This window comes from Hoplias malabaricus, chromosome 17, assembly GCF_029633855.1.
Source record: "Hoplias malabaricus isolate fHopMal1 chromosome 17, fHopMal1.hap1, whole genome shotgun sequence".
In the NCBI taxonomy this organism is placed as follows: domain Eukaryota; kingdom Metazoa; phylum Chordata; class Actinopteri; order Characiformes; family Erythrinidae; genus Hoplias; species Hoplias malabaricus.
This window is the reverse complement of record NC_089816.1, coordinates 2,983,352-3,010,495: the sequence shown is the minus strand read 5'-3', so window position 1 is coordinate 3,010,495 and position 27,144 is coordinate 2,983,352. Positions and strand designations below refer to the sequence as shown.

Sequence of the window (27,144 nt, the reverse complement as noted above, 5' to 3'; positions counted from 1 at the left end):
AGACTCTTAGACTCTCCTGATATTTCCTCTACTTCTTATTTTCCTCTCCCTCCGTCCCTCCTTCCCCATCTCTATCTCCTTCCATCTTTCTTTTCTATCCTGTGCCCTTTTCCCCTCTCACCTTTCTCTCCCTCTCTCAAACTGAAACTCGCTTTATTTCGCTCTCCCCATTCCTTCCTCTACATTCCCCCCACCCTCAACTTTCCCACTTTCTGTCATTAACACTTTCTCTTTCTCCAGTCCTTCTCCGCCTCAACATCTCACTCAATGTGTATCACTCTCTTCCCCTTTTCCCCTCTCCATTGCTGTCTCACTCCCACCCCTCGGTCTCTGTCCTCAAGATACCACTGTGGCGCTGTAATCCTCTCTGACCTAGTCGCACATGCTCAGTGCGTCTCTCTCTCTCTCTCTCTCTCTCTCTCTCTCTCTCTGTGTAGTGGTGTAATGGCTGCGGGATGAAGGAAGGATGTAGGCTGGTGATGGAGTGATGAGGATGCCTCTCGCCCGCCACGCGACGCGATCCACGGCCGGAATGGATCACACTAGGCTCGAGACGTGCCGCGAAGCCTAGTCCCGGACCGCCGCCATTCTTCCGCTTCTGTAAGTGCTTTGTAGGCGATTTTGTTCTGAGAAACCGCCGCTATGTATTTATTCAGCAGCAGGAGAGAGAGGAGGTGTGAGAGATAGAGATATTTAATTACTGTTACAATTATTACTGTAAATAAGCGTTACATACTATGTGCAACATTGTGCACTGATGACTATTAAGCTGCTCTCTTTTGAGAGAGAGAGAGAGAGAGAGAGCAGTTTCCGTGTATAGGTTCATTAACAGGCTGTGAAGCGGGGTTACTATAGTTCAAACCAGCATTACTGTCTGTGGAGACACTCATTCACTGTGAGAGCGCGCTGTTACACTTATATAACACACACGAAACGATAAATGATCCCAAATAGAGGGTTATCAAGTATAAAAACATATATAGTTACACTTTACCTTATGTTTTTATTACACTGTGAACATTGACTGCCCTTTGTGCGCTTTTTGTCTCAAAATGTTTGCCATTCATGCTTCATCCTTCAAAATAGTGCCTCTATTTTTTATTTTTATTGTTTTATATCTTATTTTTTGTGGACATATGAAAAACTGTTTGCTTAGAAACATGGCAACAGGCTCTTGTCGTGCTGCTGGCCATGTGACTGGACACACACACACACAAACACACACACAGTGAATTTCCAATGTGCGTGGGGTTACTGTAGTTCACTCTACTGCTATGGAGCTCAATTGCAGCAAAGCAGATGTGTAAGGGCCCACAGTAAAATTGGTGTTCCCCTTTATTTTGTCTGTTGTTTGTAAAATTTAAACAGTTCATTGCATACACTTTGCTCCCTAGTCTATATGTAATGATATAAATCTCTATCGTTGAACAAGACTATAGCCTGTAATGTTTATGTGGCTTATTCACCTCTAGCTCTCATTTAAACCCTTGTGGATCACTGGATAAAGAACACCTACCTTGTACCTGCACTCATTGTCCAATTTATTAGCTCCACTGACCACACAGGAGCAGTTTGTGATTCTACAATTACAGACTGTGGTCAATGTATTTCTCTGGATATTTTCATATCCCCATTTCTCCCTGCTCTTCAGCGGGAAAGAACCCCACATGATTTGGATGGTGGGACTTTCTCAACACTGCAGTGACACTGATGTGGTGGTGTTGTGCTGGTGTAGAGTGGATCAGACACGGCAGTGCTGCTGGAGTTTTAAAAGCCCTCAGTGTCCCTGCTGGTCTGGGAATAGTCCACCAATCAAAAATATCCAACCAACAGCATGTTGTGGGCATCGTCCTGTGTCCACTAATGAATGACTAGAGGATGTACAACACAACACAACACAAATGGACAATGACTGCAGATGCAAGGTAGGTGTTTCTAATCCAGTGATCGCTCATTGTACAAACTGCATATAAAGTTAATTAAATGTCCCCAGCAGGCACATCTTTAAGTAGCTGAATTCATAAATAAAAGAAGACTCCTACAACCTGTGTAGTGTACATTCACTATGTCAAATCCACATAGTGTATTTAAGGAAACGTTTACGTTTGGGGAATAGCAGTACTCTGTGGTTTGTTTATATTCAGAAACTCAGCAATTTTTAAAGGCTAAGCACCACTTAATGGACCTCCATGAATATTTCACATTATTTTAGTTACTGACATATATAAGTATGAATTAAAATGAAAATAGCTAATTAAATTGCTTTAAAACTGACAATTTTATTAAACTGACGGAAAAACCCGAGCTCGCTACGGAAATTCTTGAACGCAACCGTGTGACGTCACTGGTGGACAACAGCTGAACAACGCCGCGGTAAAACACCGTTATGACGGACTGTTATGACAGTATCTAGCTAAATAACCAACATTATTCATGACAATAGCCTAGCAATAAGCTAAACTCAAATGTAGAGGTACCGTTATTCTTGTAAATGTGATCGAAGTCGAACTCGAATTCATCCGACACTATAAACCTCCGTAATGCAGCTACGTAGCCGAGTATAATCTGAGCCACCGAGTTTAGCGAGTCAAGCTAACGTTAACTAACACCAACTAAAACAGGCGAAGTGAGTGTCCTTACCCTGTTTACCTCCATGTTACAGAGGCTCTTGAACACCTTTCGTTGGTGTCCTTACATGCCCATATTGTTGGAAAAGCGCCAGTGAAATGAGCTACAGATAACGGAGTGAGCGGATGGTCCTTTCCAAAGTGCCCGTTTAAAGTAGACAAATTTAGTCCATTTTCTGGATATTTTGGGATCTTTGGGTCATTTGTGCACAGATGTCCCACTGTACATTGAATGATTGCAGCCAAGAACAACACACCTTTTCGTCACTTTGCATTAAATTAAGTGCAGCTTCTAGAGTTGTTGTCCACCATCTACGTCACAGGCAAGACGCCTATTAGAGTTTCCCAACACCGTTGAGGGGGGGGACCAACGGTCTTTTAAACCTTATTCCTTCAATTAGTAAGAAATAACATGTTTTCTGGCTATCAAGTTAGGAACTCAAATTCCACTGTATTTATTTGTTTGACACTTTCATAGAGCTGGTGCTTATTGGGTTGATTAGATTAGATTGGGTTAAAAAAGAAATAGTAAATGTTACCCACCTATGGAGCTCGGATAAAGCAATGTCCTCATCTCTTGTCATGATTTTCAATGTTTGGAGGTAATTTTTATCACCGTCTCTTTCCCCGTTGATTCCTTTATGCCTTTGTTTTTTAATGGCAATATGTAATACTTTCCTCAAAGTCTGTGTTGAGATGCCACTCATGTACTCATACTTCTCTATCTCTCTATCTCTCTCTATCTCTCTATCTCTCCCTCTCTCTCTCTCTCTCTCTCTCTCTCTGTCTCTCTCTGGTGCAGTTCAGAGTTGGTGTGAGGTGTGAGGCTGATCCATTTGCGGTGTGGTTTGTGTTTGTGTGGCAGAGAGAGAGAGAGAGAGAGAGAGAGAGAGAGACATGATGGCTGTGCGGGAGAGAATGGAGGCGATTCTGAACGTGGGTTTGCGGGTGCCTAGCATCATGCTCCTGGAGGTACTCTACCGCTGGGATGTCAGCTCCTTCTTCCAGAAGATCCAGAGGAGCAGTCTCAATAACAACCCTCTCTTCCAGTACAAGTACCTGGCCCTCTACCTGCACTATGTGGGTAAGTCCCATTACTTTCTGTATTCTTTGACCAAAGGTTTGGTGACAGCTGTTCTGTAAGACACCTTCATTTTTTCTAAAATATAGGGTATTAGTAGGGACTTCTTCTCTACTAGCCACAGAAAAAGCTTCTACTCTTTTGGTGAGGCTAGAGTCAGTCACTCAAGATAATGCTGGGCTTTATACCTGTCCAGCCTATGCTAGGCATTGAGGATGACCTTATGGTATAGCTGCTCCCAAGAGTCCCATTCGATTGACCAATGCTTATTCACGGTGGAAACCCTGTATCTTCAGTGGGTGCAATTTAAAGCATAAGTTACACATTAGATAAAGTTTGTACATGTATTGAGAGATACAGGGGTTGGACAATGAAAGTGAAACACCTGGTTTTAGACCACAATAATTTATTAGTACGGTGTAGGGCCTCCTTTTGCAGCCAATACAGCGTCAGTTCGTCTTGGGAATGACATACACAAGTCCTGCACAGTGGTCAGAGGGATTTGAAGCCATTCGTCTTGCAGGATAGTGGCCAGGTCTCTACGTGATGCTGGTGGAGGAAAACGTTTCCTGACTCGCTCCTCCAAAACACCCCAAAGTGGCTCAATAATATTTAGATCTGGTGACTGTGCAGGCCATGGGAGATGTTCAACTTCACTTTCATGTTCATCAAACCAGTCTTTCACCAGTCTCGCTGTGTGTATTGGTGCATTGTCGTCCTGATACACGGCACCGCCTTCAGGACACAGTGTTTGAACCATTAGATGCACATGGTCTTACTGGTGCAATGTGCAGTTAATGAAGATTGTCCACCAGGCTGCTCCAATTTAGCCATGAAACCTCCCACACTACAATGACAGGTGTTTCACTTTCATTGTCCAACCCCTGTACTGTATGTTTAGAATTTGTGGCCTTCATTTTTGAATGGTCAGCATCACCAGAGGAAGATTATTTTTTGTATATTCAGTTCCTGCCGCTCATAATAGACTGACATTTTTTCTCTCCCTCCTTAATCCATGTAAAAATGCTTTGGATAATTGAAATCTTAATGCAGTCAGTGTGTGTTATGAACAGCAACATCATCAGCAGCAGCAGCAATCAGCAGGATATACTTCAAAAAGTTCTGAAGCATCAAGGTTAATGGTCTGAGAGTCTGTCTATCATGTTACCTGATCTTTCTCAGGGAGTGTGGGTAACAGTGAGTGTATTAAAGAGAGAGAGAGAGAGAGAGAGAGAGAGAGAGAGAGAGAGAGAGAGAGAGAGAAAGCAAAGATTAAATAAGGAATGTGGAAAAATGAGAAGGGTTGCAAACATAAAATTATACCACAGTTAATTCCAATCCCACAATGTCATTGTCTGAGAGGCCTTTTTTTTTTTTGAGAGTGGCGGTATGATAATAGCAATCCGACTGAAGCCCTTTAATATAGGTGTAGCAAAGATGCCAGGTAGGTCTTTCCCCTCAATATGGAACTGGTTCGATCCCCAGTTCACGCAACTCTTTTTTTAAAAACCAACGTAAACAGGTTCCTGAACCCTAACAGTGAGATACTGGCACTGGTGCACTGATCTTTGACCACAGCACACCGGTGCTGATATGTCACATTATAGCACTCCTTCTTGTGTATTATTGCTTAAATTAATCCTTAAAATCAGGTGAGAGCCTCATTAATATATGGGATTTATTTTGTGAAAGTTTGGGAGAAATGTAGCTGAGAATACGCACAAGCGGCTAATACTGCATTTCACTTTAAGTGGCCCATATGCCATGTGCTTTTTTCTTGCCATTGTTAAAGCTTCAGTGTCGTTCCATGCAGCCTAACAGTTTGTTTTGTGTTAGCAGTACTTGTGATGTCACAAAACACAGCACATTTACATATGCCTACAAGTTCAAAATCACATCAGGCATTCAATGAACTCAGGCAGTTAGACGAGACCTTATTTACATATTGTCACTGTGAAGACGGCTCAGCCCATCTCTGAAAGACTAATGTATGTGCTGATATATGAGATTTGGAGCATTCTGTCCTCTTTTCTGTTTTGTTTTTGATGTGTTAATCCTGGCTGTGGGCCAGAGAGTGAGAGACAGTAAAAGAGAGAGAACGAAAGAGGGAGACAGAGAGAGAGAGAGACAGAGAGAGAGAGAGAGAGAGAGAGATTATACAAAACAGCCTGTTTAACTCTGTATGATTTGTGTGGCTATATGTGTTTTGAAGCAGTCTCTCTCTCACTCCCTCTCTGTCTGTCTCCCACTCTCTGGCTATTTTTTAGGGTTTTGTTTACATGGGTTAAATGCTGACTGTGGGTCAGCGTGGTGTAGCTAGCTCAGGCCTTGGGTCTGGGAGACTGTCCTGAGCTTTAAAAGAGCCCAGTGGAGCGTAGTGTCCAATACCATTCAGACTGCTGCCATTACACACAGCCTGGGCTCAAGGCTTATTCACAGGGATTTGTGTGTGTGTGTGTGTGTGTGTGTGTGTGTGCACGTGTTACACTCAGTGTGTGCCATTTGGGTGAATGACATTCTAAATTGTTCATGATTTGTTAGCATGCTGTTTCTTACCTCATTGAGATGGTTGGAAAACACAGTGGAAATGACACCAGTTTGAGGCTTATTCACTTCTCCATTTCTCTGTTTACTCCATGGTTTATTGCCATTTTTGGTAACACTTTTTGGTAACAGCACACAGATTTTATGCAAGTTATTAAATATTTTTTATAAATATTGTTTCTACAAAGTTTTACTTACACAAGATGGAGACTAAGTGATTTGTAGTCTCTGTATGAAGTAGTTTATGCTCCAAAGAGCCATATTTGATGTAGGTTTAGTGCAGAATTTCTAATATATAACACACTCACCAAGTCACTCACACACACATGTTTACACTGTGATTACCTGTTACTGGTATATTACTTTATTATTAAACACAGTGGGTTCAAAATGTGTTAATTAGATGTTAATTCCTTTATTGTTTACTAACAGCTGCTTATTCCATGACTAATAAACAGATAAGAAAATAGGAATATTATTATAGAATTAAAGAAATCTCCCAAGAACTTACACAGTACATATGTGTTAGATGTATTCATTAATGAACTAATATACTAATAATGGGTAATCAATAATGTATTTACAATATAAGTCATAATTAATTCATAACACATTATATTCGGTGTTTCAGCAATTTTAGAGAAATATATTTCTGCATTGAAATAAAACGACAATGATGCCCCTTTAGTGTGTTTTTTTATACTCGTAGGTGTGTGTATTTAGCCCTCTACTCACATGGCATTGGGCCTGATAAGCTTCAGTGGGCTATCTGAGGTCACTGGCCCATGTCTTTATACTCAAGCACTGGCCTCCAGTGGTCTGTCCAAACATTGGACTGATTTTATTTGCAGAATATGAATTACTCCTTAGGAGTAAGGAAGAGATATACAGTTATACCTCCTATAACAAAGAATCATTCCAGACAATGCTGGGGGTCTTACACCCTTTTAGCCTCACTTGGCACTGGGCATGGTGACCTCCAGGGTACCCCATACATTTAATGCTTTTTTGTTGGAGGTGTGTTACTAGCTGTATGTGCACAGATATACTTTATAGGGGACATAGGAAATGCTGTTTACATTCTGAAGCTCCACGTCTTTTAAGGTGAAATGGTGTGTTTGAAAAACGACTGTTGTTTGTAAGTGGAGAAAGTTTAACTTGTTTGTAGGTTTTTATTCACAGTTTGAATGACCACAGAAACTAATTTGTAACTCGAGTTGTTTAGATTTGTAGCACTGTCGCTAATGCAGTTAGCTGTCTCCTGAGTTTGGAGACATTTCCACCTTAAGAGATCCGAAACAGCAAATATAGGTCAGTATTACCCACGTATGGAGCAGGAATAGAGAAATATCCTCATCTTGGTTTGTGTGCTTTTCAGTGTTTGGAGTTCTCTCTGTTGTCTAAAAAAATTTCCCATGCCTCAGAGTGAGAATGAGAAAGCCTAGCATACGAGGCTAAGACAGTTTGTTTTTTTACACATTTACAGACACTGGGACTTCGTAAACACATCAGAAGATAGTGAGGAAACATATACATTTTATAAAAAAATGTTTTTTGATTACAATCATGAACGTCATACAACTGAATTCATTAAATATAAGTGGTGCTTACAAATGTTATGGAGATGTATGAGAGCAATGGTCCAATACAATATTAAATGATGATGTCAGACACAGTGAGATAAACAGCCTTGGATAAGCAGAGGTTGAACACTTTAATATATATATGAAGATGACCTACCAGGTCTCATTGCCCTTCCAGTTGATAATGAAAAAAAAATGGCCTGAGAATGTTCCTGAGCCCTTCAGCTTGTGATAACTGTAATATAACAATGAAAATGATTCTTTCTCCTCGGCTGAACACAGACCGTGGAGTCAAAATGGGAAAAAAGCCAAAGGTTTTAGAAGCTAATAGAGATGGCCTTCTTTGAGAAAAAGGCAGCATGAGCCAAAACCCCACTGCAGCAGCACTCTTTCTCTTTCTGAAGCTGTTAATATCAATGTTCTCTTGGCTTTGGTTCATGATGTAGACAGACCCATGTTATGGCTGTTTTATGGAGAGTCTTTCAGCCCTTTTCTTCCTCTAATACATTAAGGTCTGAGGAATAATGTGCAGCTGTTGGAGGTGGAATGGAATCATGGAAAGAATCACAGAGAGGGTTTGGTATATAGGTATAGAGATGTGGTCTATAGTCAGCATATTTTCTCTTTTTACTATCTGTGGTTAATGCAGACAATCTCTCTTCATTCTGGCCAGTGTCCTTGGGGAGTCTGGTCCTAGACAAATGAACTTCTCATATTTCAAGTTTTTTATTTTACTTTTTACCAGCACTTTCTTCAAGACAGCTTCCTCTTACAGGAGGTCTGTGTTTGTCTGTTTGGTTTTCGTTTTTTTAATAAATATTCAGTCCATGCTGGATATTTCCATTTTCAGATATTTTGCTTTGCTTGTGCACATTTTAGAGTACACTCTGGTGGTATCCTCAAGGGTAAATATTCTTTACCTTTAATTAGGGACCATACTTGTAACCTGTTCTATTATAAATACAGACTTTGGTATGTTTCTCTGGCTTCCGAATCATTTTACATTATTTTTGAAATCAGAATCGGAAATCAGAAATGGCAGATCGTCATGTTTTTGTACAAAGAAGTTAAAGCCTTTTAGTTTACCATAAAATTGTAATTAAAAATTTAAGCATTCTCCTGTTCCTTTGTGATGGTTTGGTAACTGTTGGCACGGTGGTGCAGCAGGTAGTGTGTAGTCACACAGCTCCAGGGACCTGGAGGTTGTGGGTTCAAGTCCCGCTCCGGGTGACTGTCTGTGAGGAGTGTGGTGTGTTCTCTCTGTGTCTGCGTGGGTTTTCTCCGGGTGACTGTCTGTGAGGAGTGTGGTGTGTTCTCTCTGTGTCTGCGTGGGTTTCCTCCGGGTGACTGTCTGTGAGGAGTGTGGTGTGTTCTCTCTGTGTCTGCGTGGGTTTCCTCCGGGTGACTGTCTGTGAGGAGTGTGGTGTGTTCTCTCTGTGTCTGCGTGGGATTCCTCCGGGTGACTGTCTGTGAGGAGTGTGGTGTGTTCTCTCTGTGTCTGCGTGGGATTCCTCTGGGTGACCGGTGCTCCGGTTTCCTCCAATGGTCCAAAAACACATGTTGGTAGGTGGATTGGCGACTCAAAAAGTGTCCATATTTATGAGTGAATGTGTGAGTGTGTGTCGCTCTGTCACCCTCCAGGGTGAGTTCTTTCCTTGTGCCCAGTGATTCCGAGTAGTGATATAATGTGTGAATGTGATTGCAATTATGAATGAGTGCATACTGTGTGTGTGTATGTGTGTTTGTTCACTGAGCCTCTGAATGGCAGAAGCCGTTCCAAAGGAGAGTGTGACAGATAAAACTCCACTCTTACGTAACCTCACAGATCACACAGCCATGGCAGTGCAATAATGAAAGCTTAATCTGTATAGGGCAAAGCCCTAATGTCCTCTCTGCAGCTTACAACACACACACACACACACACACACACACACACACACACACACACACACACACACTCAGTATGCACTCATTCATAATCAAAATCACATGCACACCTTACATGTCATAAAGTTTGTAAACATCCTTTTTAGTGAGTGAATTCAGCTTTTAATATGTACGTTTGTATGATCTGCATCGAAAACCCTGGAACCACAGCACATCAGCTTAATGTCATCATCATCACCATCTGCAATGCCAATCTTGGGCTAGAGGGATACAAAGCCCCCTTAGCATTTGATTTCGCATGCATTCAGGAGTGATACAGCTCCATCAAATACTTTGGGATGGGATCTTTTTAGTTAGACTACACTTCTAAAGGTTTATAAATGGTTTAAATGTATGTTCATTACATGACTATTAATTAGTTTATAAACACGTGAATGTCATTAAAAATAATTTGTAACAGAGATAGGAAGTGTGATCAAGGGGAAAAATATGCTCAGACCTGAGAATTTCACATGTTAAGGTACACCACATTATTATTAATGTATAAAACACACTCTGCTGGTGGGTAACTCATTAAAGGGTTAAACTTATTAACAAATATGTGATGAAGCTAACAGGCTTCATGCTGACTGATGGGAAAGACAAAGTAAGGTCAGTATCTCGCAAGATCTGGGGTTTAAATGTCGCTGAGTATGGCTGCCCACCGCTCTGTGTGTGTGTGTGTGTGTATTCACAGCCCCTAGTGCATTAGTGTGTGTGTGTGTGTGTGTGTGTGTGTGTGTGTGTGTGTGTATTCACTCTAACAGATGTGTTAAATGCAGAAGACACATTGTGATGTATGTTGTACAATGACAATTAATTACACATTCGCATACATTTTTTTTAACACCGTAGGTGGATTTGGGTTCACTATTTGGCAAACAAAATTTCACTATTGCCATTTGTATATTATTAATTACTACTAATATATAAACAGGCGGCACGGTGGCGCAGCAGGTAGTGTCGCAGTCACACAGCTCCAGGGGCCTGGAGGTTGTGGGTTCGATTCCTGCTCCGGGTGACTGTCTGTGAGGAGTGTGGTGTGTTCTCCCTGTGTCTGCGTGGGTTTCCTCCGGGTGACTGTCTGTGAGGAGTGTGGTGTGTTCTCCCTGTGTCTGCGTGGGTTTCCTCCGGGTGCTCCGGTTTCCTCCCACAGTCCAAAAACACACGTTGGTAGGTGGATTGGCGACTCAAAAGTGTTTGTGTGTGTGTGTGTGTGTGTAGGTGTGTGTGTGTGTCTGTGTTGCCCTGTGAAGGACTGGCGTCCCCTCCAGGGTGTATTCCTGCCGTGTGGCCAATGATTCCAGGTAGGCTCTGGACCCACCGCGACCCTGAACTGGATAAGGCTTACAGACAATGAATGAATGAATAATGTATAAACAATTATTAACTATTAATAAATGATTTTTAAAACATTTTTATGTGTAGTCTTATTTTTAAGTGGTACTGTGAATATAGTAAAATGCCCTTAAAATCCTCACAAGCAATGTCCCAACATCTAGTGTAGACTTCCCAAAAGAGCAGAAGCTATTACTTTAGCAAAGTACAAAGAAAGGGTTAATTCTTCATTTCAGAAGAAATGCAGAATGAACAGGTGTCAGAAACATTAAAGTATTATTTCTTTACTGTTGATGTGTGCCACCATAGAAGGGCATTTTGGTTCGTCTGAAGAATCTGATACTCGTTTGAATGTGTTTGTCCATGTCACATTTCCCCATTCCACTAGGTTTGTTTATTTTTTAGTATAGTTTCAGTTTGCTTGGCTTTCTCCTCACTGCTGTGGTATTATTATTTCTTTCTCTGACATCTAGAGTTGGCGTCTTTTCCCCTCACTGCTATCGAGTCACTTTAAATGGTCTCCATGTCCCCTTTCTCTCCTGCCTCTCTCTGACAGTCTGCTTTACCTTGTTTCTTGCTCCTACACCATTTTTGAACAGGATTCAGTCCAAATGTGCTCCTTGTCTCAACAGATTTACAGTGCAGAAAAGAGGGAGAGAGAGAGAGAGAGAGAGAGAGAGAGAGAGTTACCTTGTGAAACCTTTCTGGTGACTTTTTACATTTTTTTAGTTTCTCAGTTTTCTGCTCCTCTCTCTCTTCCCATCTGTATCTCCACAAATTTCTCTCAAAAATGATCCAAAACCAACAACAAACTGCAGACTGAATAAAACCCCACATTCCTAATTATGTCCTCTTTGAACATCAGATCATTATGTAGCTTCTGAATGAGATCTCTCATTCGCTGTCTATCCAAAAGTTTATGCCACTTTGATGCGGTAACTGTCTGTATTCTGCTGAAAAGGCTTTCTTCTGAGAAGGTTTTTGATGATCCAACTTCATACAGTGTTTGTAATGTAAAGAGATTAATGTACAGCAAGAATGCTAGCAAGGTAGCCGTAAATTATACACTGTGTACTAACCGTAGACATCAGAATATTCCCTCACAGCTGTTGGAAATATTTTGTAAAATTTATTTCCTTGAGACATGATGAGTTTTTTTTCAGGAGACCTGAAGCTACGGTATTTTGTCTGATATCTGAATCCTGAGGCTTTGCTTTGAAGATGCTCTAACGTGTGCGCTATTCTGCTTTTTGCTAAGCTATGATAACCGCATGCTGCAGTGAGCATGTTCCCCCGGCTCTTTCTTCCTGACTTGGGAACCTTGTTGAGGCAGAAGGTATTATGTGGTCTATTGACCTTCAAGGCTATGTCGCATATGATCACGTTTGGGTAAAGTGAGGGGTTGAACTGTCAAATGATTTGGTGATCAATTGGATCAGAACAGGGAAAACTCCCAGACTGACCTGGTAGCCCAAACAAATAATGAGGGTTTGCTTAGAAATGTTGATAGAGGAATCTGTCCAGAGTGATTTCAACTCTCATCTCTGAAAGTAGGTTTAACCAGTTCTGGAGGAGGCAGGGGACATGGAGTCAGAATGGACCCTGTTGCAGACCTTCATTGTGGAAATGGCTGTAGTCAAAGCAGCAACCCAAGAACCCAGTGGTGGAAACAAGTGGTGAGGGAAGCTGTCATGTAGGATGAGTTTAAAAAAAGTGGCTGGCTTGGGTAATTCGTGACTCAGCAGATACATGCCAGCAGGCCATGGATAATGATTTACAGGTGGCCTCAAAAAAAGGTTCTGGAAGACACTGACAGCTCAAACATGCCGACTGTGGAGTCCAGATGTGTCTGTAGTGTCAGATTCCATTCCATTGGTCAAAGTCACTTGGGTAGTTGGAAAGTTCCTCATTGGCAAGGCCGCTTTTGCAAGGGCATCTGGATTTTTTTTTTTAATAGTGGACTGGAGAGTGTGTGCCAATTATCATGGCATCACATTTCTTTGTCTATGCCCAGGTTCTAGAAAGGAGAATACATCTTTAAGTCAAACCTCAGATTCAGGAGGAAAACTGCTGGCTTCACCCTGACCTTGGAACAGTGGATCACCACTGTCACACAGATGACTGAGGAGTCATGGGAGTTTACCAGTCCACACGTAATGAGTTTTGTAGACTTGGAGAAAGCATATATGGCTGTGTTCCCCACGACATTCTGTGGGGGCTGCTCTAGTTGTATGAGTATGGGGTTGCTGAGGCGAGCCATTCTGTCCTTGTACTCTTAGAGTGTGAGTTGTGTTCACATCCTACGTAGTCAGCCTTGTTAAGTGTAGTCACCGGACTCTGTCAGGGTTGTGCCTTGTCTCCACTCCTGGTGGCAAATCATAGTCTTTAACATAATGGCTTCCATTACGGGGTTCAGATGGTGTGCTATTGGCAGATGTTGTTATTTTTCTGGCTTCTAAGTATTGAGGCCTCCATGTGAAGTGGTCAGTATGCAGATAACCACCTGCAAGTCAGAGGCCATGGTTATCTTCTGGAAAAAGATAGCATGCTTCCTTCAATGGAGGGGTGAGTACCTGCCCCAAGTAAAGCAGTTCAAGTACTTTGGGGTGTTGTTCAGGAGTGATGGGAGGAGGGATGTGTCTGTAGTATTGCTACCACTGTACCGGACCATAGTAGTAAAGAGGGAGCTGAGATATAAATCAAACATCTCAGCTTCTTTGCTTGCCCTGTTGTCACCACGGCTCTAAAAAGGATTAAGCAGAACTTAACACGATTATGATTTATGAATTACGTTGTATTACTGAATGCCTTTCTGTTTTCTTGCGATAAGAAATGTAATAGATTCTTTGTGATGTGTTAGGATGACCTGACATCATCACGTACACTAGGTTTAAGGCAGGTGTAAAGGAAAGTCAACATTCTTTAAAGGTGAGAAAGGGGAGAAACAAGAATGTGAATTTAAAAGATTAATTTCTGTCAGATTCAGAGTAATATTCCATGCATGAAGCCTGTCTGGGAATCTCTAGAAATCTACACTGTGCATAATTTCTCTTACTTTTCCCTTTCTCTAGCTCTGTATATTTCTCTCCTGTCTACCAAATTTCCATCTTTTTCTCTGTATTAATAAGTACATAATTAATATTACGATGTAGTGCGGGCAGTTCAACCATTTAAAGGTTGACTATGTAATATTTGTACTTTAAAATTAGAGATTCAATATCATTTTGCTCCTTCATTGACCTGTTATAGGGAGAAAAGAGCCTTGCTACTTCGGGCTCAGCACTGCGTATAAATGTATTGTGTTTATTATTATTAATAATAATAAATAATGCTGCAAATTACACTGTCCGGCTCCACTGAATGATAACTCTCTCTCTCTCTCTCTCTCTCTCTCTCTCTCTCTCTCTCTCTCCCCCCCATCTTCTTCTTCTTCTCTCAGGTTATATCCTAAGTCTGGTTCTGTTGACCCTTCCTCGGCAGCGTTTGGTGCAGCTGTATCTCTATGTCCTCACTGCTCTGCTTCTCTTCGCTGGACATCAGATCTCTAGGTGAACCTCATATACAATTACTCTCCATAATGGCAAGAATAAAACCTCTTATCCTAATAGTGTGTCCCAGGTTTGTGATCACAGAAACTATGTGTGCATTTCAAATTCCGCCCACACACATACGACGAAAATGAAACGCTGATCCAATTGATCAACCAACACTGAGTGCTGCTTGGTTTCTGCCTCATGGACTTTTCAAGTTTTCTAGGGAGGAATGACATGAAATGCATAAAAACTGCATTTTCTGTTTTGCACAGTGATTTACCTCAGTGTCTCCCCCTTAATACATAGTGCACATCTATGTATTGGGATTTGGCCTCACCTTTGTGGCGTCATGGAAACCATTCTCACTGACCATTTACAGTTTCAAAAAAGGAGAACTACACACTTAAAAATGATGGGTCTACATTTTTGGTGCCATATAGAACCATTTTTAATAGAACCCTTTTAATAAAGGTGCTATATAGAAACATCTATATCACATACATTAATCTGAAGAACTCATTTCTGATGCAAAGAACCCTTTAATCATACAAACGTTTCTTCAAGTGTTCAGGGTATTTTAGTAAATAGTTCTATAAAGAACCCTGAACACTTGAAGAACCTTTTGTATTATTAAAGTGTTCCTTGCATCAGAAAGTGGTTCTTCAAATTGATGGAAAATTCACGATAGATGGTTCTATATGGCACTAAAAAGGTTCTACTAGGTCTCTTTTAGTGCTATATAGAACCATTTTTTAAAAGGTGCTATATAGAATCATCTATAGCACATTATCCGTAAATTTGAAGAACAATTTCCTTTACTAAAGAGCTCTTGTAGAACCATAATTTCAAAGTGTGTGCTAGAGACTGGTGTGCTAACTTTTTTCCATCAGATGCTATGGCAAGAATGCTAACATGGCTAACATTTTTTTACGAACGATTTTAACATTCATTTTCTCCTTATTTTTTTACACAGTACGATCTTTTACCCCCCCGACGTACAGAGGAGGTCATTTTCAGTGATTCTGGGTGTTGTAAAACTATCTAGAGTGCAGGGAGAGGAGCTGTGTAGATAAATTTACCTGTATTTCACATTCGTTTACTTTACTGCTGCGCTCTGAAACTAGAAAATCTGTTCCCAGTACGCTGCCCACCCCAAAAACATTACAACCCATGAATACCTCTGTAGTCCATTATTGGCATTAGTTATGGTGAACACCATCTCATGTACAGCTGCCCCAGAGACTCCAATTCCATATCATGGTTTAGTATTGAGATTATACAGGCTGTGTTTTGATGTCCACAATGGGTGCACCTTATATTTCTCATGATATAGATAAATTGTATATGGACAGTATATTGTGTAGAAGTATTATTAGGAACTGTTAAATTGTTATTATTTAAATAAAAGCTTGATTCATGGAGAATGTGGAGAATGTGGAGAGAGAGAGAGAGAGAGAGAGAGAGAGAGAGAGAGAGAAGAGCCTTTATTCTCTCTCTCTCCGACACTGGAATGAAGTGTGTGATTATGGAGTGGTGTTTCCCTCCTGACAGGTGGCTGTTTAATGTCAGATTAAGAGAGAGCTTTTACCACTCGCTGTAATATATACATCTGTGTGTGTGTGTGTGTGTGTGTGTGTGTGTGTGAGTGTGTAGCTAGAGGCAGCAGACACTCAAATTAAGATCATCCGAGTGTGACAGAGCCATTACACTCACTTCGTAACTTACTCCTCTTCTCTGTTCCTGCTGCTCAGAGCACAGATAACTCAGACTTACTTTGTGTGTGTGTGTGTGTGTGTGTGTGCGTGCATGTATTCATGAATGCATGCAAATATTTGCTACATTTTTCACAGGAAACGGATCTTCAAATAAAAACTATAAAAACAGATATCTGCTGAGTTTCACAGATGTCCAATATATTGACAATTAGTGAATTCATGGAGGATAAATCTTCAGTAATTCATATTCACATGGGTTCCTGTGCATGTCTGAAAGGGTCTGTACAGAGGCCCGTCCCCAGCATCGGGCTGTGGATCAGTGGCACTTGGTGCACCATTGATGAACTGTTGGATGAACTGAAGTGGAGTTTGTTATCCACTCGTCCAACATCAGTACCTGACATCACTATATTGTGTTGAGAATGCTGTTTGCAATAAAATCCTCAAAGAAATACATCTATTCTAATATCTAGTGCAGATATGTTACTCACCGTGACCCTGAAATGGATTCAGTGGCAAAGACAATGATGATGATGAGATGTGTTACTCATAAGTATTGTTACTTGAAATATGCCTTACACATTATAACACTAGGAACTACTATGACCGCTGTTTTATACATATGCCCATGGACTTGCCAATGCTCCCTTTGTATTAGGTTGACTTTAACTCCTTTATATTCTACCTCTGGAAATCCAGGGAATTGTGCTGAGGTTTGCCCTGCGGTCCCACTATTAGCTGGAGATAAGCTCAGCTGATGCTTAAATAAGAGATCTTTTTGTTTTTTGAGGAATGCTGTCAGCAGAAATCTCGTCTTGGAATCAGATGACAGCAGGAGCTGTGATGATCTTGTTTTGTCCTGTCTTTATCCTGTGTGCTGGGTTCTATCACAGAGGTGTTCAGTATCACGTTGTTTGTGGCAGTGTTAACTGTGTATATCTTCTCTGTTTCAGGGACTATGTCCAGGGGGAGCTGGAGTCAGGCTATGAAGGCCCACTTTACCTCGAGCCTCTGTCCATGAACCGCTTCACCACAGCACTCATCTGTAAGCCCTTACATTCAGTTATATCTCAACAAAGTCACACAAAAAATGAGAAATGAGAAATTGATACAACACAGTAGAGTTAGTGGTGTCTCCAAATAATGCATTTTTCATGCCTTGTGTTAATTTATTTTCATTCAGAGAGGACTGTGAATGTTAAAAGTGATAGAAACTCTTTTATATTGTTTTTATTATATAGAAGTTCAACAATAAAAACTGCACAAAGGGTCAGAGTAAGGAAATTGTTCACTAGAGACAGTGATGTTGAAAATCACTCTCCCATTCTGACAAGTTGACATTCAGGCATAAGGACGTTTTGACAGTGAATGACCCTATTTGACACTGCCAATATCCCCCCCCCACACACACACACACACACACCTCACTGCAGGGAAATGGTCTGTTCAAGATTTGTGTGGAATTCGATGTAGAACTCATTTGTAGCAGCAAGGCATTATTCAAAATATTGAAGAATTTGACAGAACAAGTGAGAAGCTTTATCCTTTGTGGATGTTTGATTTATTCATGCCAGAGATGTTGTACATATAGATCCTCCTTCAAAATCTATCTTACCAAAGCTGTTCAATGTCTTTGTCTCATTTGGAAACAAGTGAAATGAGGATCCCAAGTGGTGCAGGGGTCTGTGCATATGTCTAAATTCATTTACAAGAATAACGGTACCTCTACATTTGAGTTTAGCTTATTGCTAGGCTATTGTCATGAATAATGTTGGTTATTTAGCTAGATACTGTCATAACAGTCAGTCATAACGGTGTTTTACCGCGGCGTTGTTCAGCTGTTGTCCACCAGTGACGTCACGGTCGCGTTCAAGAATTTCAGTAGCGAGCTCGGGTTTTTCCGTCATTTTAATAAAATTGTCAGTTTTAAAGCAAATTACGCAGCTATTTTCATTTTAATTCATACTTTTATATGTCAGTAACTACAATAATGTGAAATATTCACAGAGGTCCAATAAGTGGTGCTTAGCCTTTAAAAATAACATTCAGTTATTTATAAAAACTGTTTGTGAACACACCATTACTTTGTTATGAAAAAAAAATGCAGCAGTTTGGATGCAGGCATTCTTAATGCGAGATAATGCTGTGTCAAGCAGATACACTGGGCTGGGTTTACTTGAAGTGTGCACTATGTAACAGTACTATCCACTTGACCTGATTTAGGTTTATGTGGATAAATGCTATCAAATTTTTCATAGCAGTGTTCCACTGTGTCTGTTGTAAGGGCTGGAGGGTAGAAGTTCGTACAGCAGCATTTCAGAGCTTCCCATTACTAAAGCACTTATCTGGAAATCACCTCCCATTTTCTCTAAACAGTCTCACACCTCAAAATATATTCACAAAACTGACCATTTCGCAAAAACCAACAGTTGACTCAAAACCCACAGTGAAAACAGACCCCAAGTGTATAATTTGTGCTAAAATGATCCTCTGAATTGTGTTTTGCTTTGTATGACACATGAGCTAAGACGGACATTACAGATCCTTTCGAAATCTATATTGTCTTAATTATGCTTTTGAATTTCCCGCATTACACTGATGTACCATATCAACAATTAGTCTCCTACTCTTCTCAATCCCCCCTCACATATTTGTCAGTTCTGTGTGTAGAGATCATTTTACAGTGTTAGACGTTTACATGAATGGAAATTTTCCTTAACATTTAATCTTATCCCCTGTCCAGACTATTGGTGGATCAGTTCACTGAGCAATTCCCCTGTGTGCTTTTACTCCACTGTAGTGTCAACAATCACAAAGTACTGCACCTGTTTCCTTTTGTGAATGTGGAGGCCGATGTGAATCTGCTCAGAGGTTCCTTCGTTCCTCACAATCGTTCCAATTACTGACTGGACATGTGTGCACAGTTTTGACCTGTAGTGTGTTAACGATGACATCAGTGTGTTAGTTGTGTGTATGTGGCCGGTGTGTGCCAGACGGTGCAGAATGGTTTTGTAAGTGAAAGAGCGAGGAGTTTCGTTTCCTCCGGGTGCTCCAGTTTCCTCCCATGGTCCAAAAACACATGTTGGTAGGTGGATTGGCACCTGAGAAGTGTCTATAAGTGTGACGGAATGTGTGGTTGTGTGTCGCCCTTCAAAGGACAGGCGCCCACTAGGGTGTGTTACCACCTAGTGACTCTGGGAAGGCTCTGGACCTACTGCAGCACTGAACTGGATAAGCAGTTACAGACAATGAATGAATGAATGAACATGGCCTTAAACATTTCCTCAAATAGTTATTGAAATTGTCGTAATTATTATTTTTTTTTTTTTTTATCGTGCAGGTCAGTTGGTGGTGTGTACTCTGTGCTCCTGTGTGATGCAGACCAAGCGGATCTGGCTCTTTTCTGCTCATTTGCTTCCCCTGGTGGCCCGGCTGTGCCTTGTCCCACTGGAGACCATTGTGTTCGTGAACCGCTTCGCCATGATCTTCACTGGACTCGAGGTCATCTACTTCCTGGCCTCCAACCTGCTGGTGCCCTTTAATCTGGCCAAAACAGCGTATAGAGAACTGGCACAGGTAAAGCAGCACAAACACACAGTAAACATGAACTCTTATCTACTGACGACACCGTAAACCTAGTCCGTATATCTAATATTTTTATAATTACACGTATTAAAAGACTAGATAATAATCGTGTGTCTTACACAAATGGCAGATCATTTTGCTCACTTCAAAAATATGTTGAATTATTTAAAAAAATCACTAATATTAGGGATGTAATTTACATTTAAATGCCACTTAATTAATCATTGTTTGCTGTGCACCAACATGTTCCTCAAACTGAACAAACCAGGAAATGAACTCAACCACATACACCCATCTTCACAAAATGAGTAGACACTAGGTTCAAATTTCCTTCATGGAATTGTGGACACACGCTAAAGCTGTTGGCTAATAATGTATTTTCCAGTCCCACTCCTGGAAAACCCCTTTATATTTTGGTGGGTTTTTTCCTTTTGTTTGTTTGTTTTTTATCACAGGTCACGTGATCAGTTTCTAGGTTAATTTCCTGAGTTTAATTAGTTTTCAATTGAAAAAGCAATCAGTTGGACTCTCCAGGACTGGACTTGGGAAACACTGGAATTTTGGGAAAATGTGCATGACTGGGCCTGTGAGAATCTCCGTATTTATACCGAGTGGGCACCTGTGAAGTTGCCTAATGTTAGGTGTGCAAAGGGCTTTTTGTGTAACAAATTACTTTGTCCTTTTTTTTTTGTCATTTTACATATTCAACTGTAGTTTGAAAACGGCAAGTGAGAAGAATTTATTCATCAGTTCATGTGTTTTATGTTCCATCGAGGAAAAAGCACCGCAAAAGCATGTGCATTGATTCAGTCTGTTCTTGGGGATAATGTTGTATCCAAAAGGGTGTGTGAGTTCTGGTTTAGATTATTTAATAATTAGTGATTTCAGTGTTAGCATGGCGTATTAATACTTAATTTTTACATTTTATTTAATGACAGTTGTCATATTTAATACTATTCAATTTATCTTTAAAATGACGAAAGGGCAGGAGGATGTTTGCTTTTTGAATCACATTTCTGAATTACACAAAAAACGCTTTAAAGCTTATTTGTGAACCTAATATATCTGCCTCAAACCACTCGATGAAATTTATAAAATGTTCTGCTTGTTGTGATGTAAACATATGGTTCTGAAAGCCAGTGGCTATAGAAGTGAAGAAAGCTATAGAATAGTTGCAATTACCTGAAATAACTATAGGAATTTATTCAATAATCATGTTAATATTTCATGTTACACGACGTGGATCATTTATGATTTATGTCTCTCAGATTCACCAGGCTTTTACACTTGGACAACTCTGTATTAGTGTTGTCACTCTTCCTGCCTAAATATCTCAATACCAATACTGAAACGATACCAAAACCCTAAAACATCAGAAATAATGTACGTTCTTTAAAGCCAGGGGCGGTCGGCAAAAACACTGGTTACGTGTGACACCACACGTGACGTTTCTCCAATTCTGGGTCCAACCGCGTCTTCCACTAATAGATTCATAAGAGTTGTTTACTGTTTGAATGAAGCTGAATGCCTCATTCAATTATGTGATCTCAGTTCAGAAAAAGGAAAAAATTCAATGTAAGAGGAAGCAAACGTGTCCTTGGCAGCACTTTTAGCACATTAGCAGCTCATTCTGACCGACTGTGCTGCTCCGTCTCTGGAGCAACGAGCTAGTCTCTGGGAGCAGAGAATCTTCGGAGAGAGACCTCTCTCCCGCTCACGGTCAGTCCCGGTGTTCTAATGGGTTGTGCTACCGGCGATTCTCTTCTATAAAAAGTACTTAAGGTTTGTGCAGAAAGTCGCTGGTGCTAGTCTGGTTTTTTGTTTTTAAATAACTCGCTAGAAAGTCTGAAAAATCGCTAAAACTATAGCGCTGTGGACGTACACTGCCCCCCTGTGGCACTCGTTGGAAATGTCGCTCTTATTTTAAAACAATCGGTGAGGAAACAAAGCACTGTGGGCAAACACTGCCCCCCTGTGGCACTCGTTAGAAATACCTCTTTCTTAAAGTACTGGTACTCATTATTATATAGGGTTATTGTACCGTTTTTAATGACGAAGTATTGAGGTACTTTTCTAGTATCGGTATACCGTGCAACACTACTCTGAGGCGTATTAGCTCTTATTGAGGCATTAATATTTGGAATGCTGTTTTTATGTTTCTAGGTGATGGAGGTGTATAAGCTGTTACTGGAGCATTAATATTTAGGCTGCTGTGTCCATGTCTCCAGGTGGTGGAGGTGTATGGACTGTTGGCGTTAGGCATGTCTCTGTGGAACCAGCTGGTTTTGCCTGTGCTCTTCATGTGCTTCTGGCTGGTTTTGTTCGCTCTGCAAATATACACCTACTTCAGCACCAGAGACCAGCCTACATCGAGAGAAAGGCTCCTCTTCCTCTTCCTCACTAGGTGAGTGTAGAACAGAGAGTCAGCTGTGAATATTTGTAGATGTTAAATGGAGATCTTTGGCATCACTGAAATTAAACATTTAAAACTGTATGTTAAATTTAACGCTGCCAAGTGTGAGCTATGTGGGTGTAACCCCCATGCATTGGGTTTTGTGTGTGTGTGTGTGTGTGTGTGTGCCTGTTGCAGTATTGCTGAGTGCTGCAGTACTCCGTACTCCCTGCTGGGCCTGGTCTTCACCGTGTCCTTTGTGGCTCTCGGAGTGTTAACCCTTTGCAAGTTCTACCTGCAGGGCTACAGAGCTTTTATGAATGATAACACCATGCACAGGTAAAACACACTCAGTCACTACACACTCTTTTTCTCTCTAATCTGAATACTCAGTTACTCAAATATACTCAAGAATATTCGGATATTAGCTTGTAATATGTACTACTAAACAGTGGTCTGAAATAAATTAATTATATATTATGTGCAACACAGCTTAGTCTTGATAAAGTGGGTCACCCACCCTAAGCCTTAATTAAAACAGTTAATGCTCCAAAGAAAGAATCACCTACATTGGGGTGACTTTGGTACAGAATCTCTGACATATCCAAGCCCCTCACTCTTTGTATAATAAGTGTTTTACAGCTGTTATTTTTGGAAAATAGTTTTTAAAAGTCTAACTTTTTGTAACAAAATACTAAATATCACTTGGTTTTCTAATTTTTTTAATTTATTTAATTTTTTATTTTATTTTGTAAACTTACATTTACAGTTATTTATTATTGTAATATACTGTCGCCACCTACTGGACACTCTGAACTGCAGCCAAAAAAAAACAAGAAAATAGTGCTATTTTTCAGATGGTATTTATAGATCACTTACTGCACACCTCAACATTTTAACGTTTGTAGACTTTCCTTAATATTTTTTTAATGAACAAACACACAGGACTAGAGCATAGGTTTTGCTCATTCGTTGTGTCTCCTTGTGTCTGTGTCTTTCTCTCTCTCTCTCTCTCTCACACACACACACACACACATACACACACACACACACACACACACACACACAGGGGAATGACAGAAGGAATAACTCTGCTGATCTTGGCAGTTCAAACTGGCCTTATTGAGTTGCAGGTGATCCACAGGGCCTTCCTCCTCAGCATCATTCTCTTTATTGTGGTGGCATCTATCCTTCAGTCCATGCTGGAGATCGCTGACCCCATAGTGCTGGCACTGGGGGCCTCCAGGGACAAGTAAGTACAAATTAGTTTACTCTGTTACCGCCCTGATTCAGTTTCTGACGTAGATGTTAAGCAGTACACTGTTAATACAGTGCTACATCCCAAATGTACACTGCAACAAATAACACTTCAAATCTACTTCATTGCTTTACATCAAAGTGTTGCATGAAATTAAATAATCTATAAAGTTGGGACATTGTGTAAAACATAAAAAAAACAGTACAATGATGCAAAGCAAATCCTTTTCAACCTTTATTCAACTTAATACACTTCAAAGACAGGTTCAATGTCTACAGGTGAAGAGGTTAATTGGAAACGGGTGAGTGTCATGATTGGGTGTAAAAGGAGCATCCCCAAAGGGCTCAGTCATTCACAAGCAAGGATTCTCCACCATGCAAAGCAAAAGCCATATATCAACAACACCCAGAAACGCAGCCGGCTTCTCTAGGCCTGAGCTCATCGGAGACTGACTGACGCAAAGTGGCAAAGTGCCCTGTGTTTTGATGAGTCCACATTTCAAATTGTTTTTGGAAATCATGTCCCCCGCGCCAAAGAGGAAAAGGACTGTCCGGATTAGGGCCCATGGCGTGGGTAACTTACACATCTGTGAAAGAACCATTAATGCTGAAAGGTACAAACAGGTTTTGGAGCAACATTTGCTGCCATCCAAGCAACGTCTTTTTCAGGGACATCCCTGCTTATTTCAGCAAGACAATGCCAAGCCACATTCTGCACGTGTTACAACAGCGTGGCTTCGTAGTAAAAGAGTACTAGACTGGCCTGCCTGCAGTCCAGACCTGTCTCCCATAGAAAACGTGTGGTGCATTATGAAGCGCAAAATACAACAACGGAGACCCCAGACTGTTGTACATCAAGCAAGAATGGGAAAGGATTCCATTTACAAAGCTTCAGCAATTAGTGTCCTCAGTTCCCAAATGCTTACTGAGTGTTGTTAAAAGGAAAGGTGATGTAACACAGTGGTAAACATTGTCCCAACTGTTTTGGAACGTGCTGCAGGCTTCAAATTCAAAATGAGTGAATATTTGCAAAAAAAAAACAAAAAAAAAAAAATAGTTTATCTGTTTGAACATTACAAATCTTGTCTTTGTAGTGTATTCAACTGAATATAGATTGAAAAGGATTTGCAAATCATCGTATTCTCTTTTTATTTATGTTGTACACAATGCCCCAACTTCATTGGAATTGTGGTTGTACATCCATAGATATAATCCTTAGAGTAACATGTATTGTAGAGCTGGGCATCATTTCTCCTGATTGTCTTTGCTCTTCTCTTCCCGTGTGTTTGCAGGAGTTTATGGAAGCATTTCCGTGCTGTGAGTCTGTGTGTGTTTCTGCTGGTGTTTCCAGCGTACATGTCCTATATGATCTGCCAGTTCTTCCATATGGACTTCTGGCTCCTCATCATTATCTCCTCCAGCATACTCACTTCTCTACAGGTTATTATATGATTTAGAATATTGCTTAGCAACCATTTCTGTCATTCTGAGGGTTTTTTTGAGTGGTTCTGGCTTTGAGGAAGGGTCTCCTTCAGAGTAGTACATCAGTACTCTCCAGAATAGTACTGTATTGAATCATCTGAACCTCTCTCTCTCTCTCTCTCATACACCCCACCTTTTCTGGTCCCAGGTGTTGGGCACTCTCCTGATCTACGTGCTGTTTATGGTGGAGGAGTTGCGGAAAGCTCCAGTGGAGAACATGGACGATGTGATTTACTACGTGAACGGGACCTACAGGCTGCTGGAGTTCCTGGTGGCCGTGTGTGTGGTGGCGTACGGAGTGTCCGAGACAGTGTTTGGAGAGTGGACAGTGATGGGCTCCACCATCGTGTTAGTCCACTCGTATTATAACGTGTGGCTCAGGGCTCAGCTAGGCTGGCAGAGCTTCCTCCTGCGACGGGACGCTGTCAATAAAATCAAGAGCCTCCCCACCGCTTCACTCCAGCAGCTTCAGCTCCATAACGATATCTGCTCCATCTGCTACCAGGTCACTGACCTCAGTGTCATAAATTATACATTATTGAATGCAATCATCTTATATCTAGACATTGTCAAATATTTCTCATTAGGGGATAGTCATAAGACAATGATAAGAGTTTCCTCATATTAAATATATAGGGATACAGTGTACTTTTGAGGGAACCTTGAATTTTGGACCTGGAAAAGCCAAAATGTATCTGTACTTCCTGGTTTTTTTTTAATCTCATCTTTTCTCTCTCTCTCTGTAGAATATGACCTCAGCGGTGATCACACCTTGCAGTCACTTCTTCCACGCCGGCTGCTTGAAGAAGTGGCTATACGTCCAGGAGACATGTCCACTGTGCCACAACCAGCTCAAAGGCTCCTCTCAATCTGGACCTGGAACTCCTGAGGGTCCTGCTCGTCCAGACGGAGTCTTGGACGCTGCTCCACTGCCTGGAGACTGTCAACAGGACCAAATACAAACATCACAAATGTCTACGCAGGTCTCAGACTCTGAGATCCCGGCAGAGGATGAGGAGGAGGGTGGAGAAGAGGAGAATCTCAGTGGTCCTTTAACCGAATAATCCCTATCCTTCTTCACTGCAACAAATAGTCTCGACAAGTGACATCATCTTACGGGCGTTCAATACACCTAATATCCCTAATTCTGAAATGTGCCAATACAGTAAATAATATCACTTGATAAACTTAATTAAACTATAATTAAATCAACTGTAACGTGCAAGTCACACGACAAGAAACACGTGTTTACGTGCCTTGATTACACTTTATATTCCATGGTTTTAGAATATCTGACAATTCCAGACCTCTGTATCTGTACAGTTTCCTTTCAAAACATGAAGGAAAATGATTGATTGCTCCTTTTAAAAGAGGGTTTTAATAATAGAAAGCACTTCAGCAAAATTCTTACAGCAATATCAGAGAGAATTATTAGGTGTATCGACTAGATTTATGATGTCACTTGGTGAGACATATTTTTATGTGGTCTTGTCCGTCAGATCAGAACTGAGCCACATCACATGCACCTTCACAATGAAAGTGAATATGTCTGATTATAAGCTCCAGTGCACTGCAAGAAGTGGTCTTCTTAAGTGAAAAAGCAAATGTCTACACAATATATATAATCTACGTTTTTTCTTTTAACAACTTTTAAGTAATGTTATATGAATCTTACTTGTTTTAAGCATTATATCTTAAAGAGCGTCACATTATATTTATATTTATATTTGGGCGGCACAGTGTTGCAGCAGGTGGCGTCTCTGTCACAAGGGTCCTGGAGGTTGTGGGTTCAAGTCCCGCTGCGGGTGACTGTCTGTGAGGAGTGTGGTGTGTTCTCCCTGTGTCTGCGTGGGTTTCCTCCGGGTGACTGTCTGTGAGGAGTGTGGTGTGTTCTCCCTGTGTCTGTGTGGGTTTCCTCTGGGTGACTGTCTGTGAGGAGTAGGTTGTGTTCTCCCTGTGTCTGTGTGGGTTTCCTCAGGGTGACTGTCTGTGAGGAGTGTGGTGTGTTCTCTCTGTGTCTGTGTGGGTTTCCCCCGGGTGACTGACTGTGAGGAGTGTGGTGTGTTCTCTCTGTGTCTGTG

At 41.0% G+C, this 27,144-nt stretch overlaps 1 protein-coding gene across 2 annotated transcripts; it reads left to right on the top strand.

The window, feature by feature from the left end:
- The first annotated feature begins 445 nt into the window (after positions 1–445).
- Positions 446–27,144, top strand: rnf145a (ring finger protein 145a). 2 transcript variants are annotated; one of them, XM_066649471.1, is made up of 11 exons: positions 446–600; positions 3,505–3,711; positions 14,539–14,647; positions 17,301–17,392; positions 19,688–19,923; positions 22,161–22,336; positions 22,523–22,663; positions 23,394–23,576; positions 24,874–25,021; positions 25,212–25,568; positions 25,810–27,144. In XM_066649471.1, exons 2-11 carry the CDS (start codon positions 3,525–3,527, stop codon positions 26,125–26,127), a joined length of 1,947 nt encoding a protein of 648 aa, XP_066505568.1. In that variant the 5' UTR covers positions 446–600; positions 3,505–3,524; the 3' UTR covers positions 26,128–27,144. The 2 variants fall into 2 exon arrangements, with proteins under 2 accessions (XP_066505568.1, XP_066505569.1); XM_066649472.1 differs by lacking the exons at positions 446–600; positions 14,539–14,647 and having other exon boundaries at positions 3,638–3,711.

Excerpts from the sequence above, each read along its gene's own strand:
- rnf145a (XM_066649471.1), top strand. The coding sequence starts at position 3,525 with ATGATGGCTGTGCGGGAGAGAATGGAGGCGATTCTGAACGTGGGTTTG. Across the intron at positions 19,924-22,160 it reads CGTATAGAGAACTGGCACAG|GTGGTGGAGGTGTATGGACT; the intron begins GTAAAGCAGCAC and ends CCATGTCTCCAG. Across the intron at positions 25,022-25,211 it reads GCATACTCACTTCTCTACAG|GTGTTGGGCACTCTCCTGAT; the intron begins GTTATTATATGA and ends TTCTGGTCCCAG.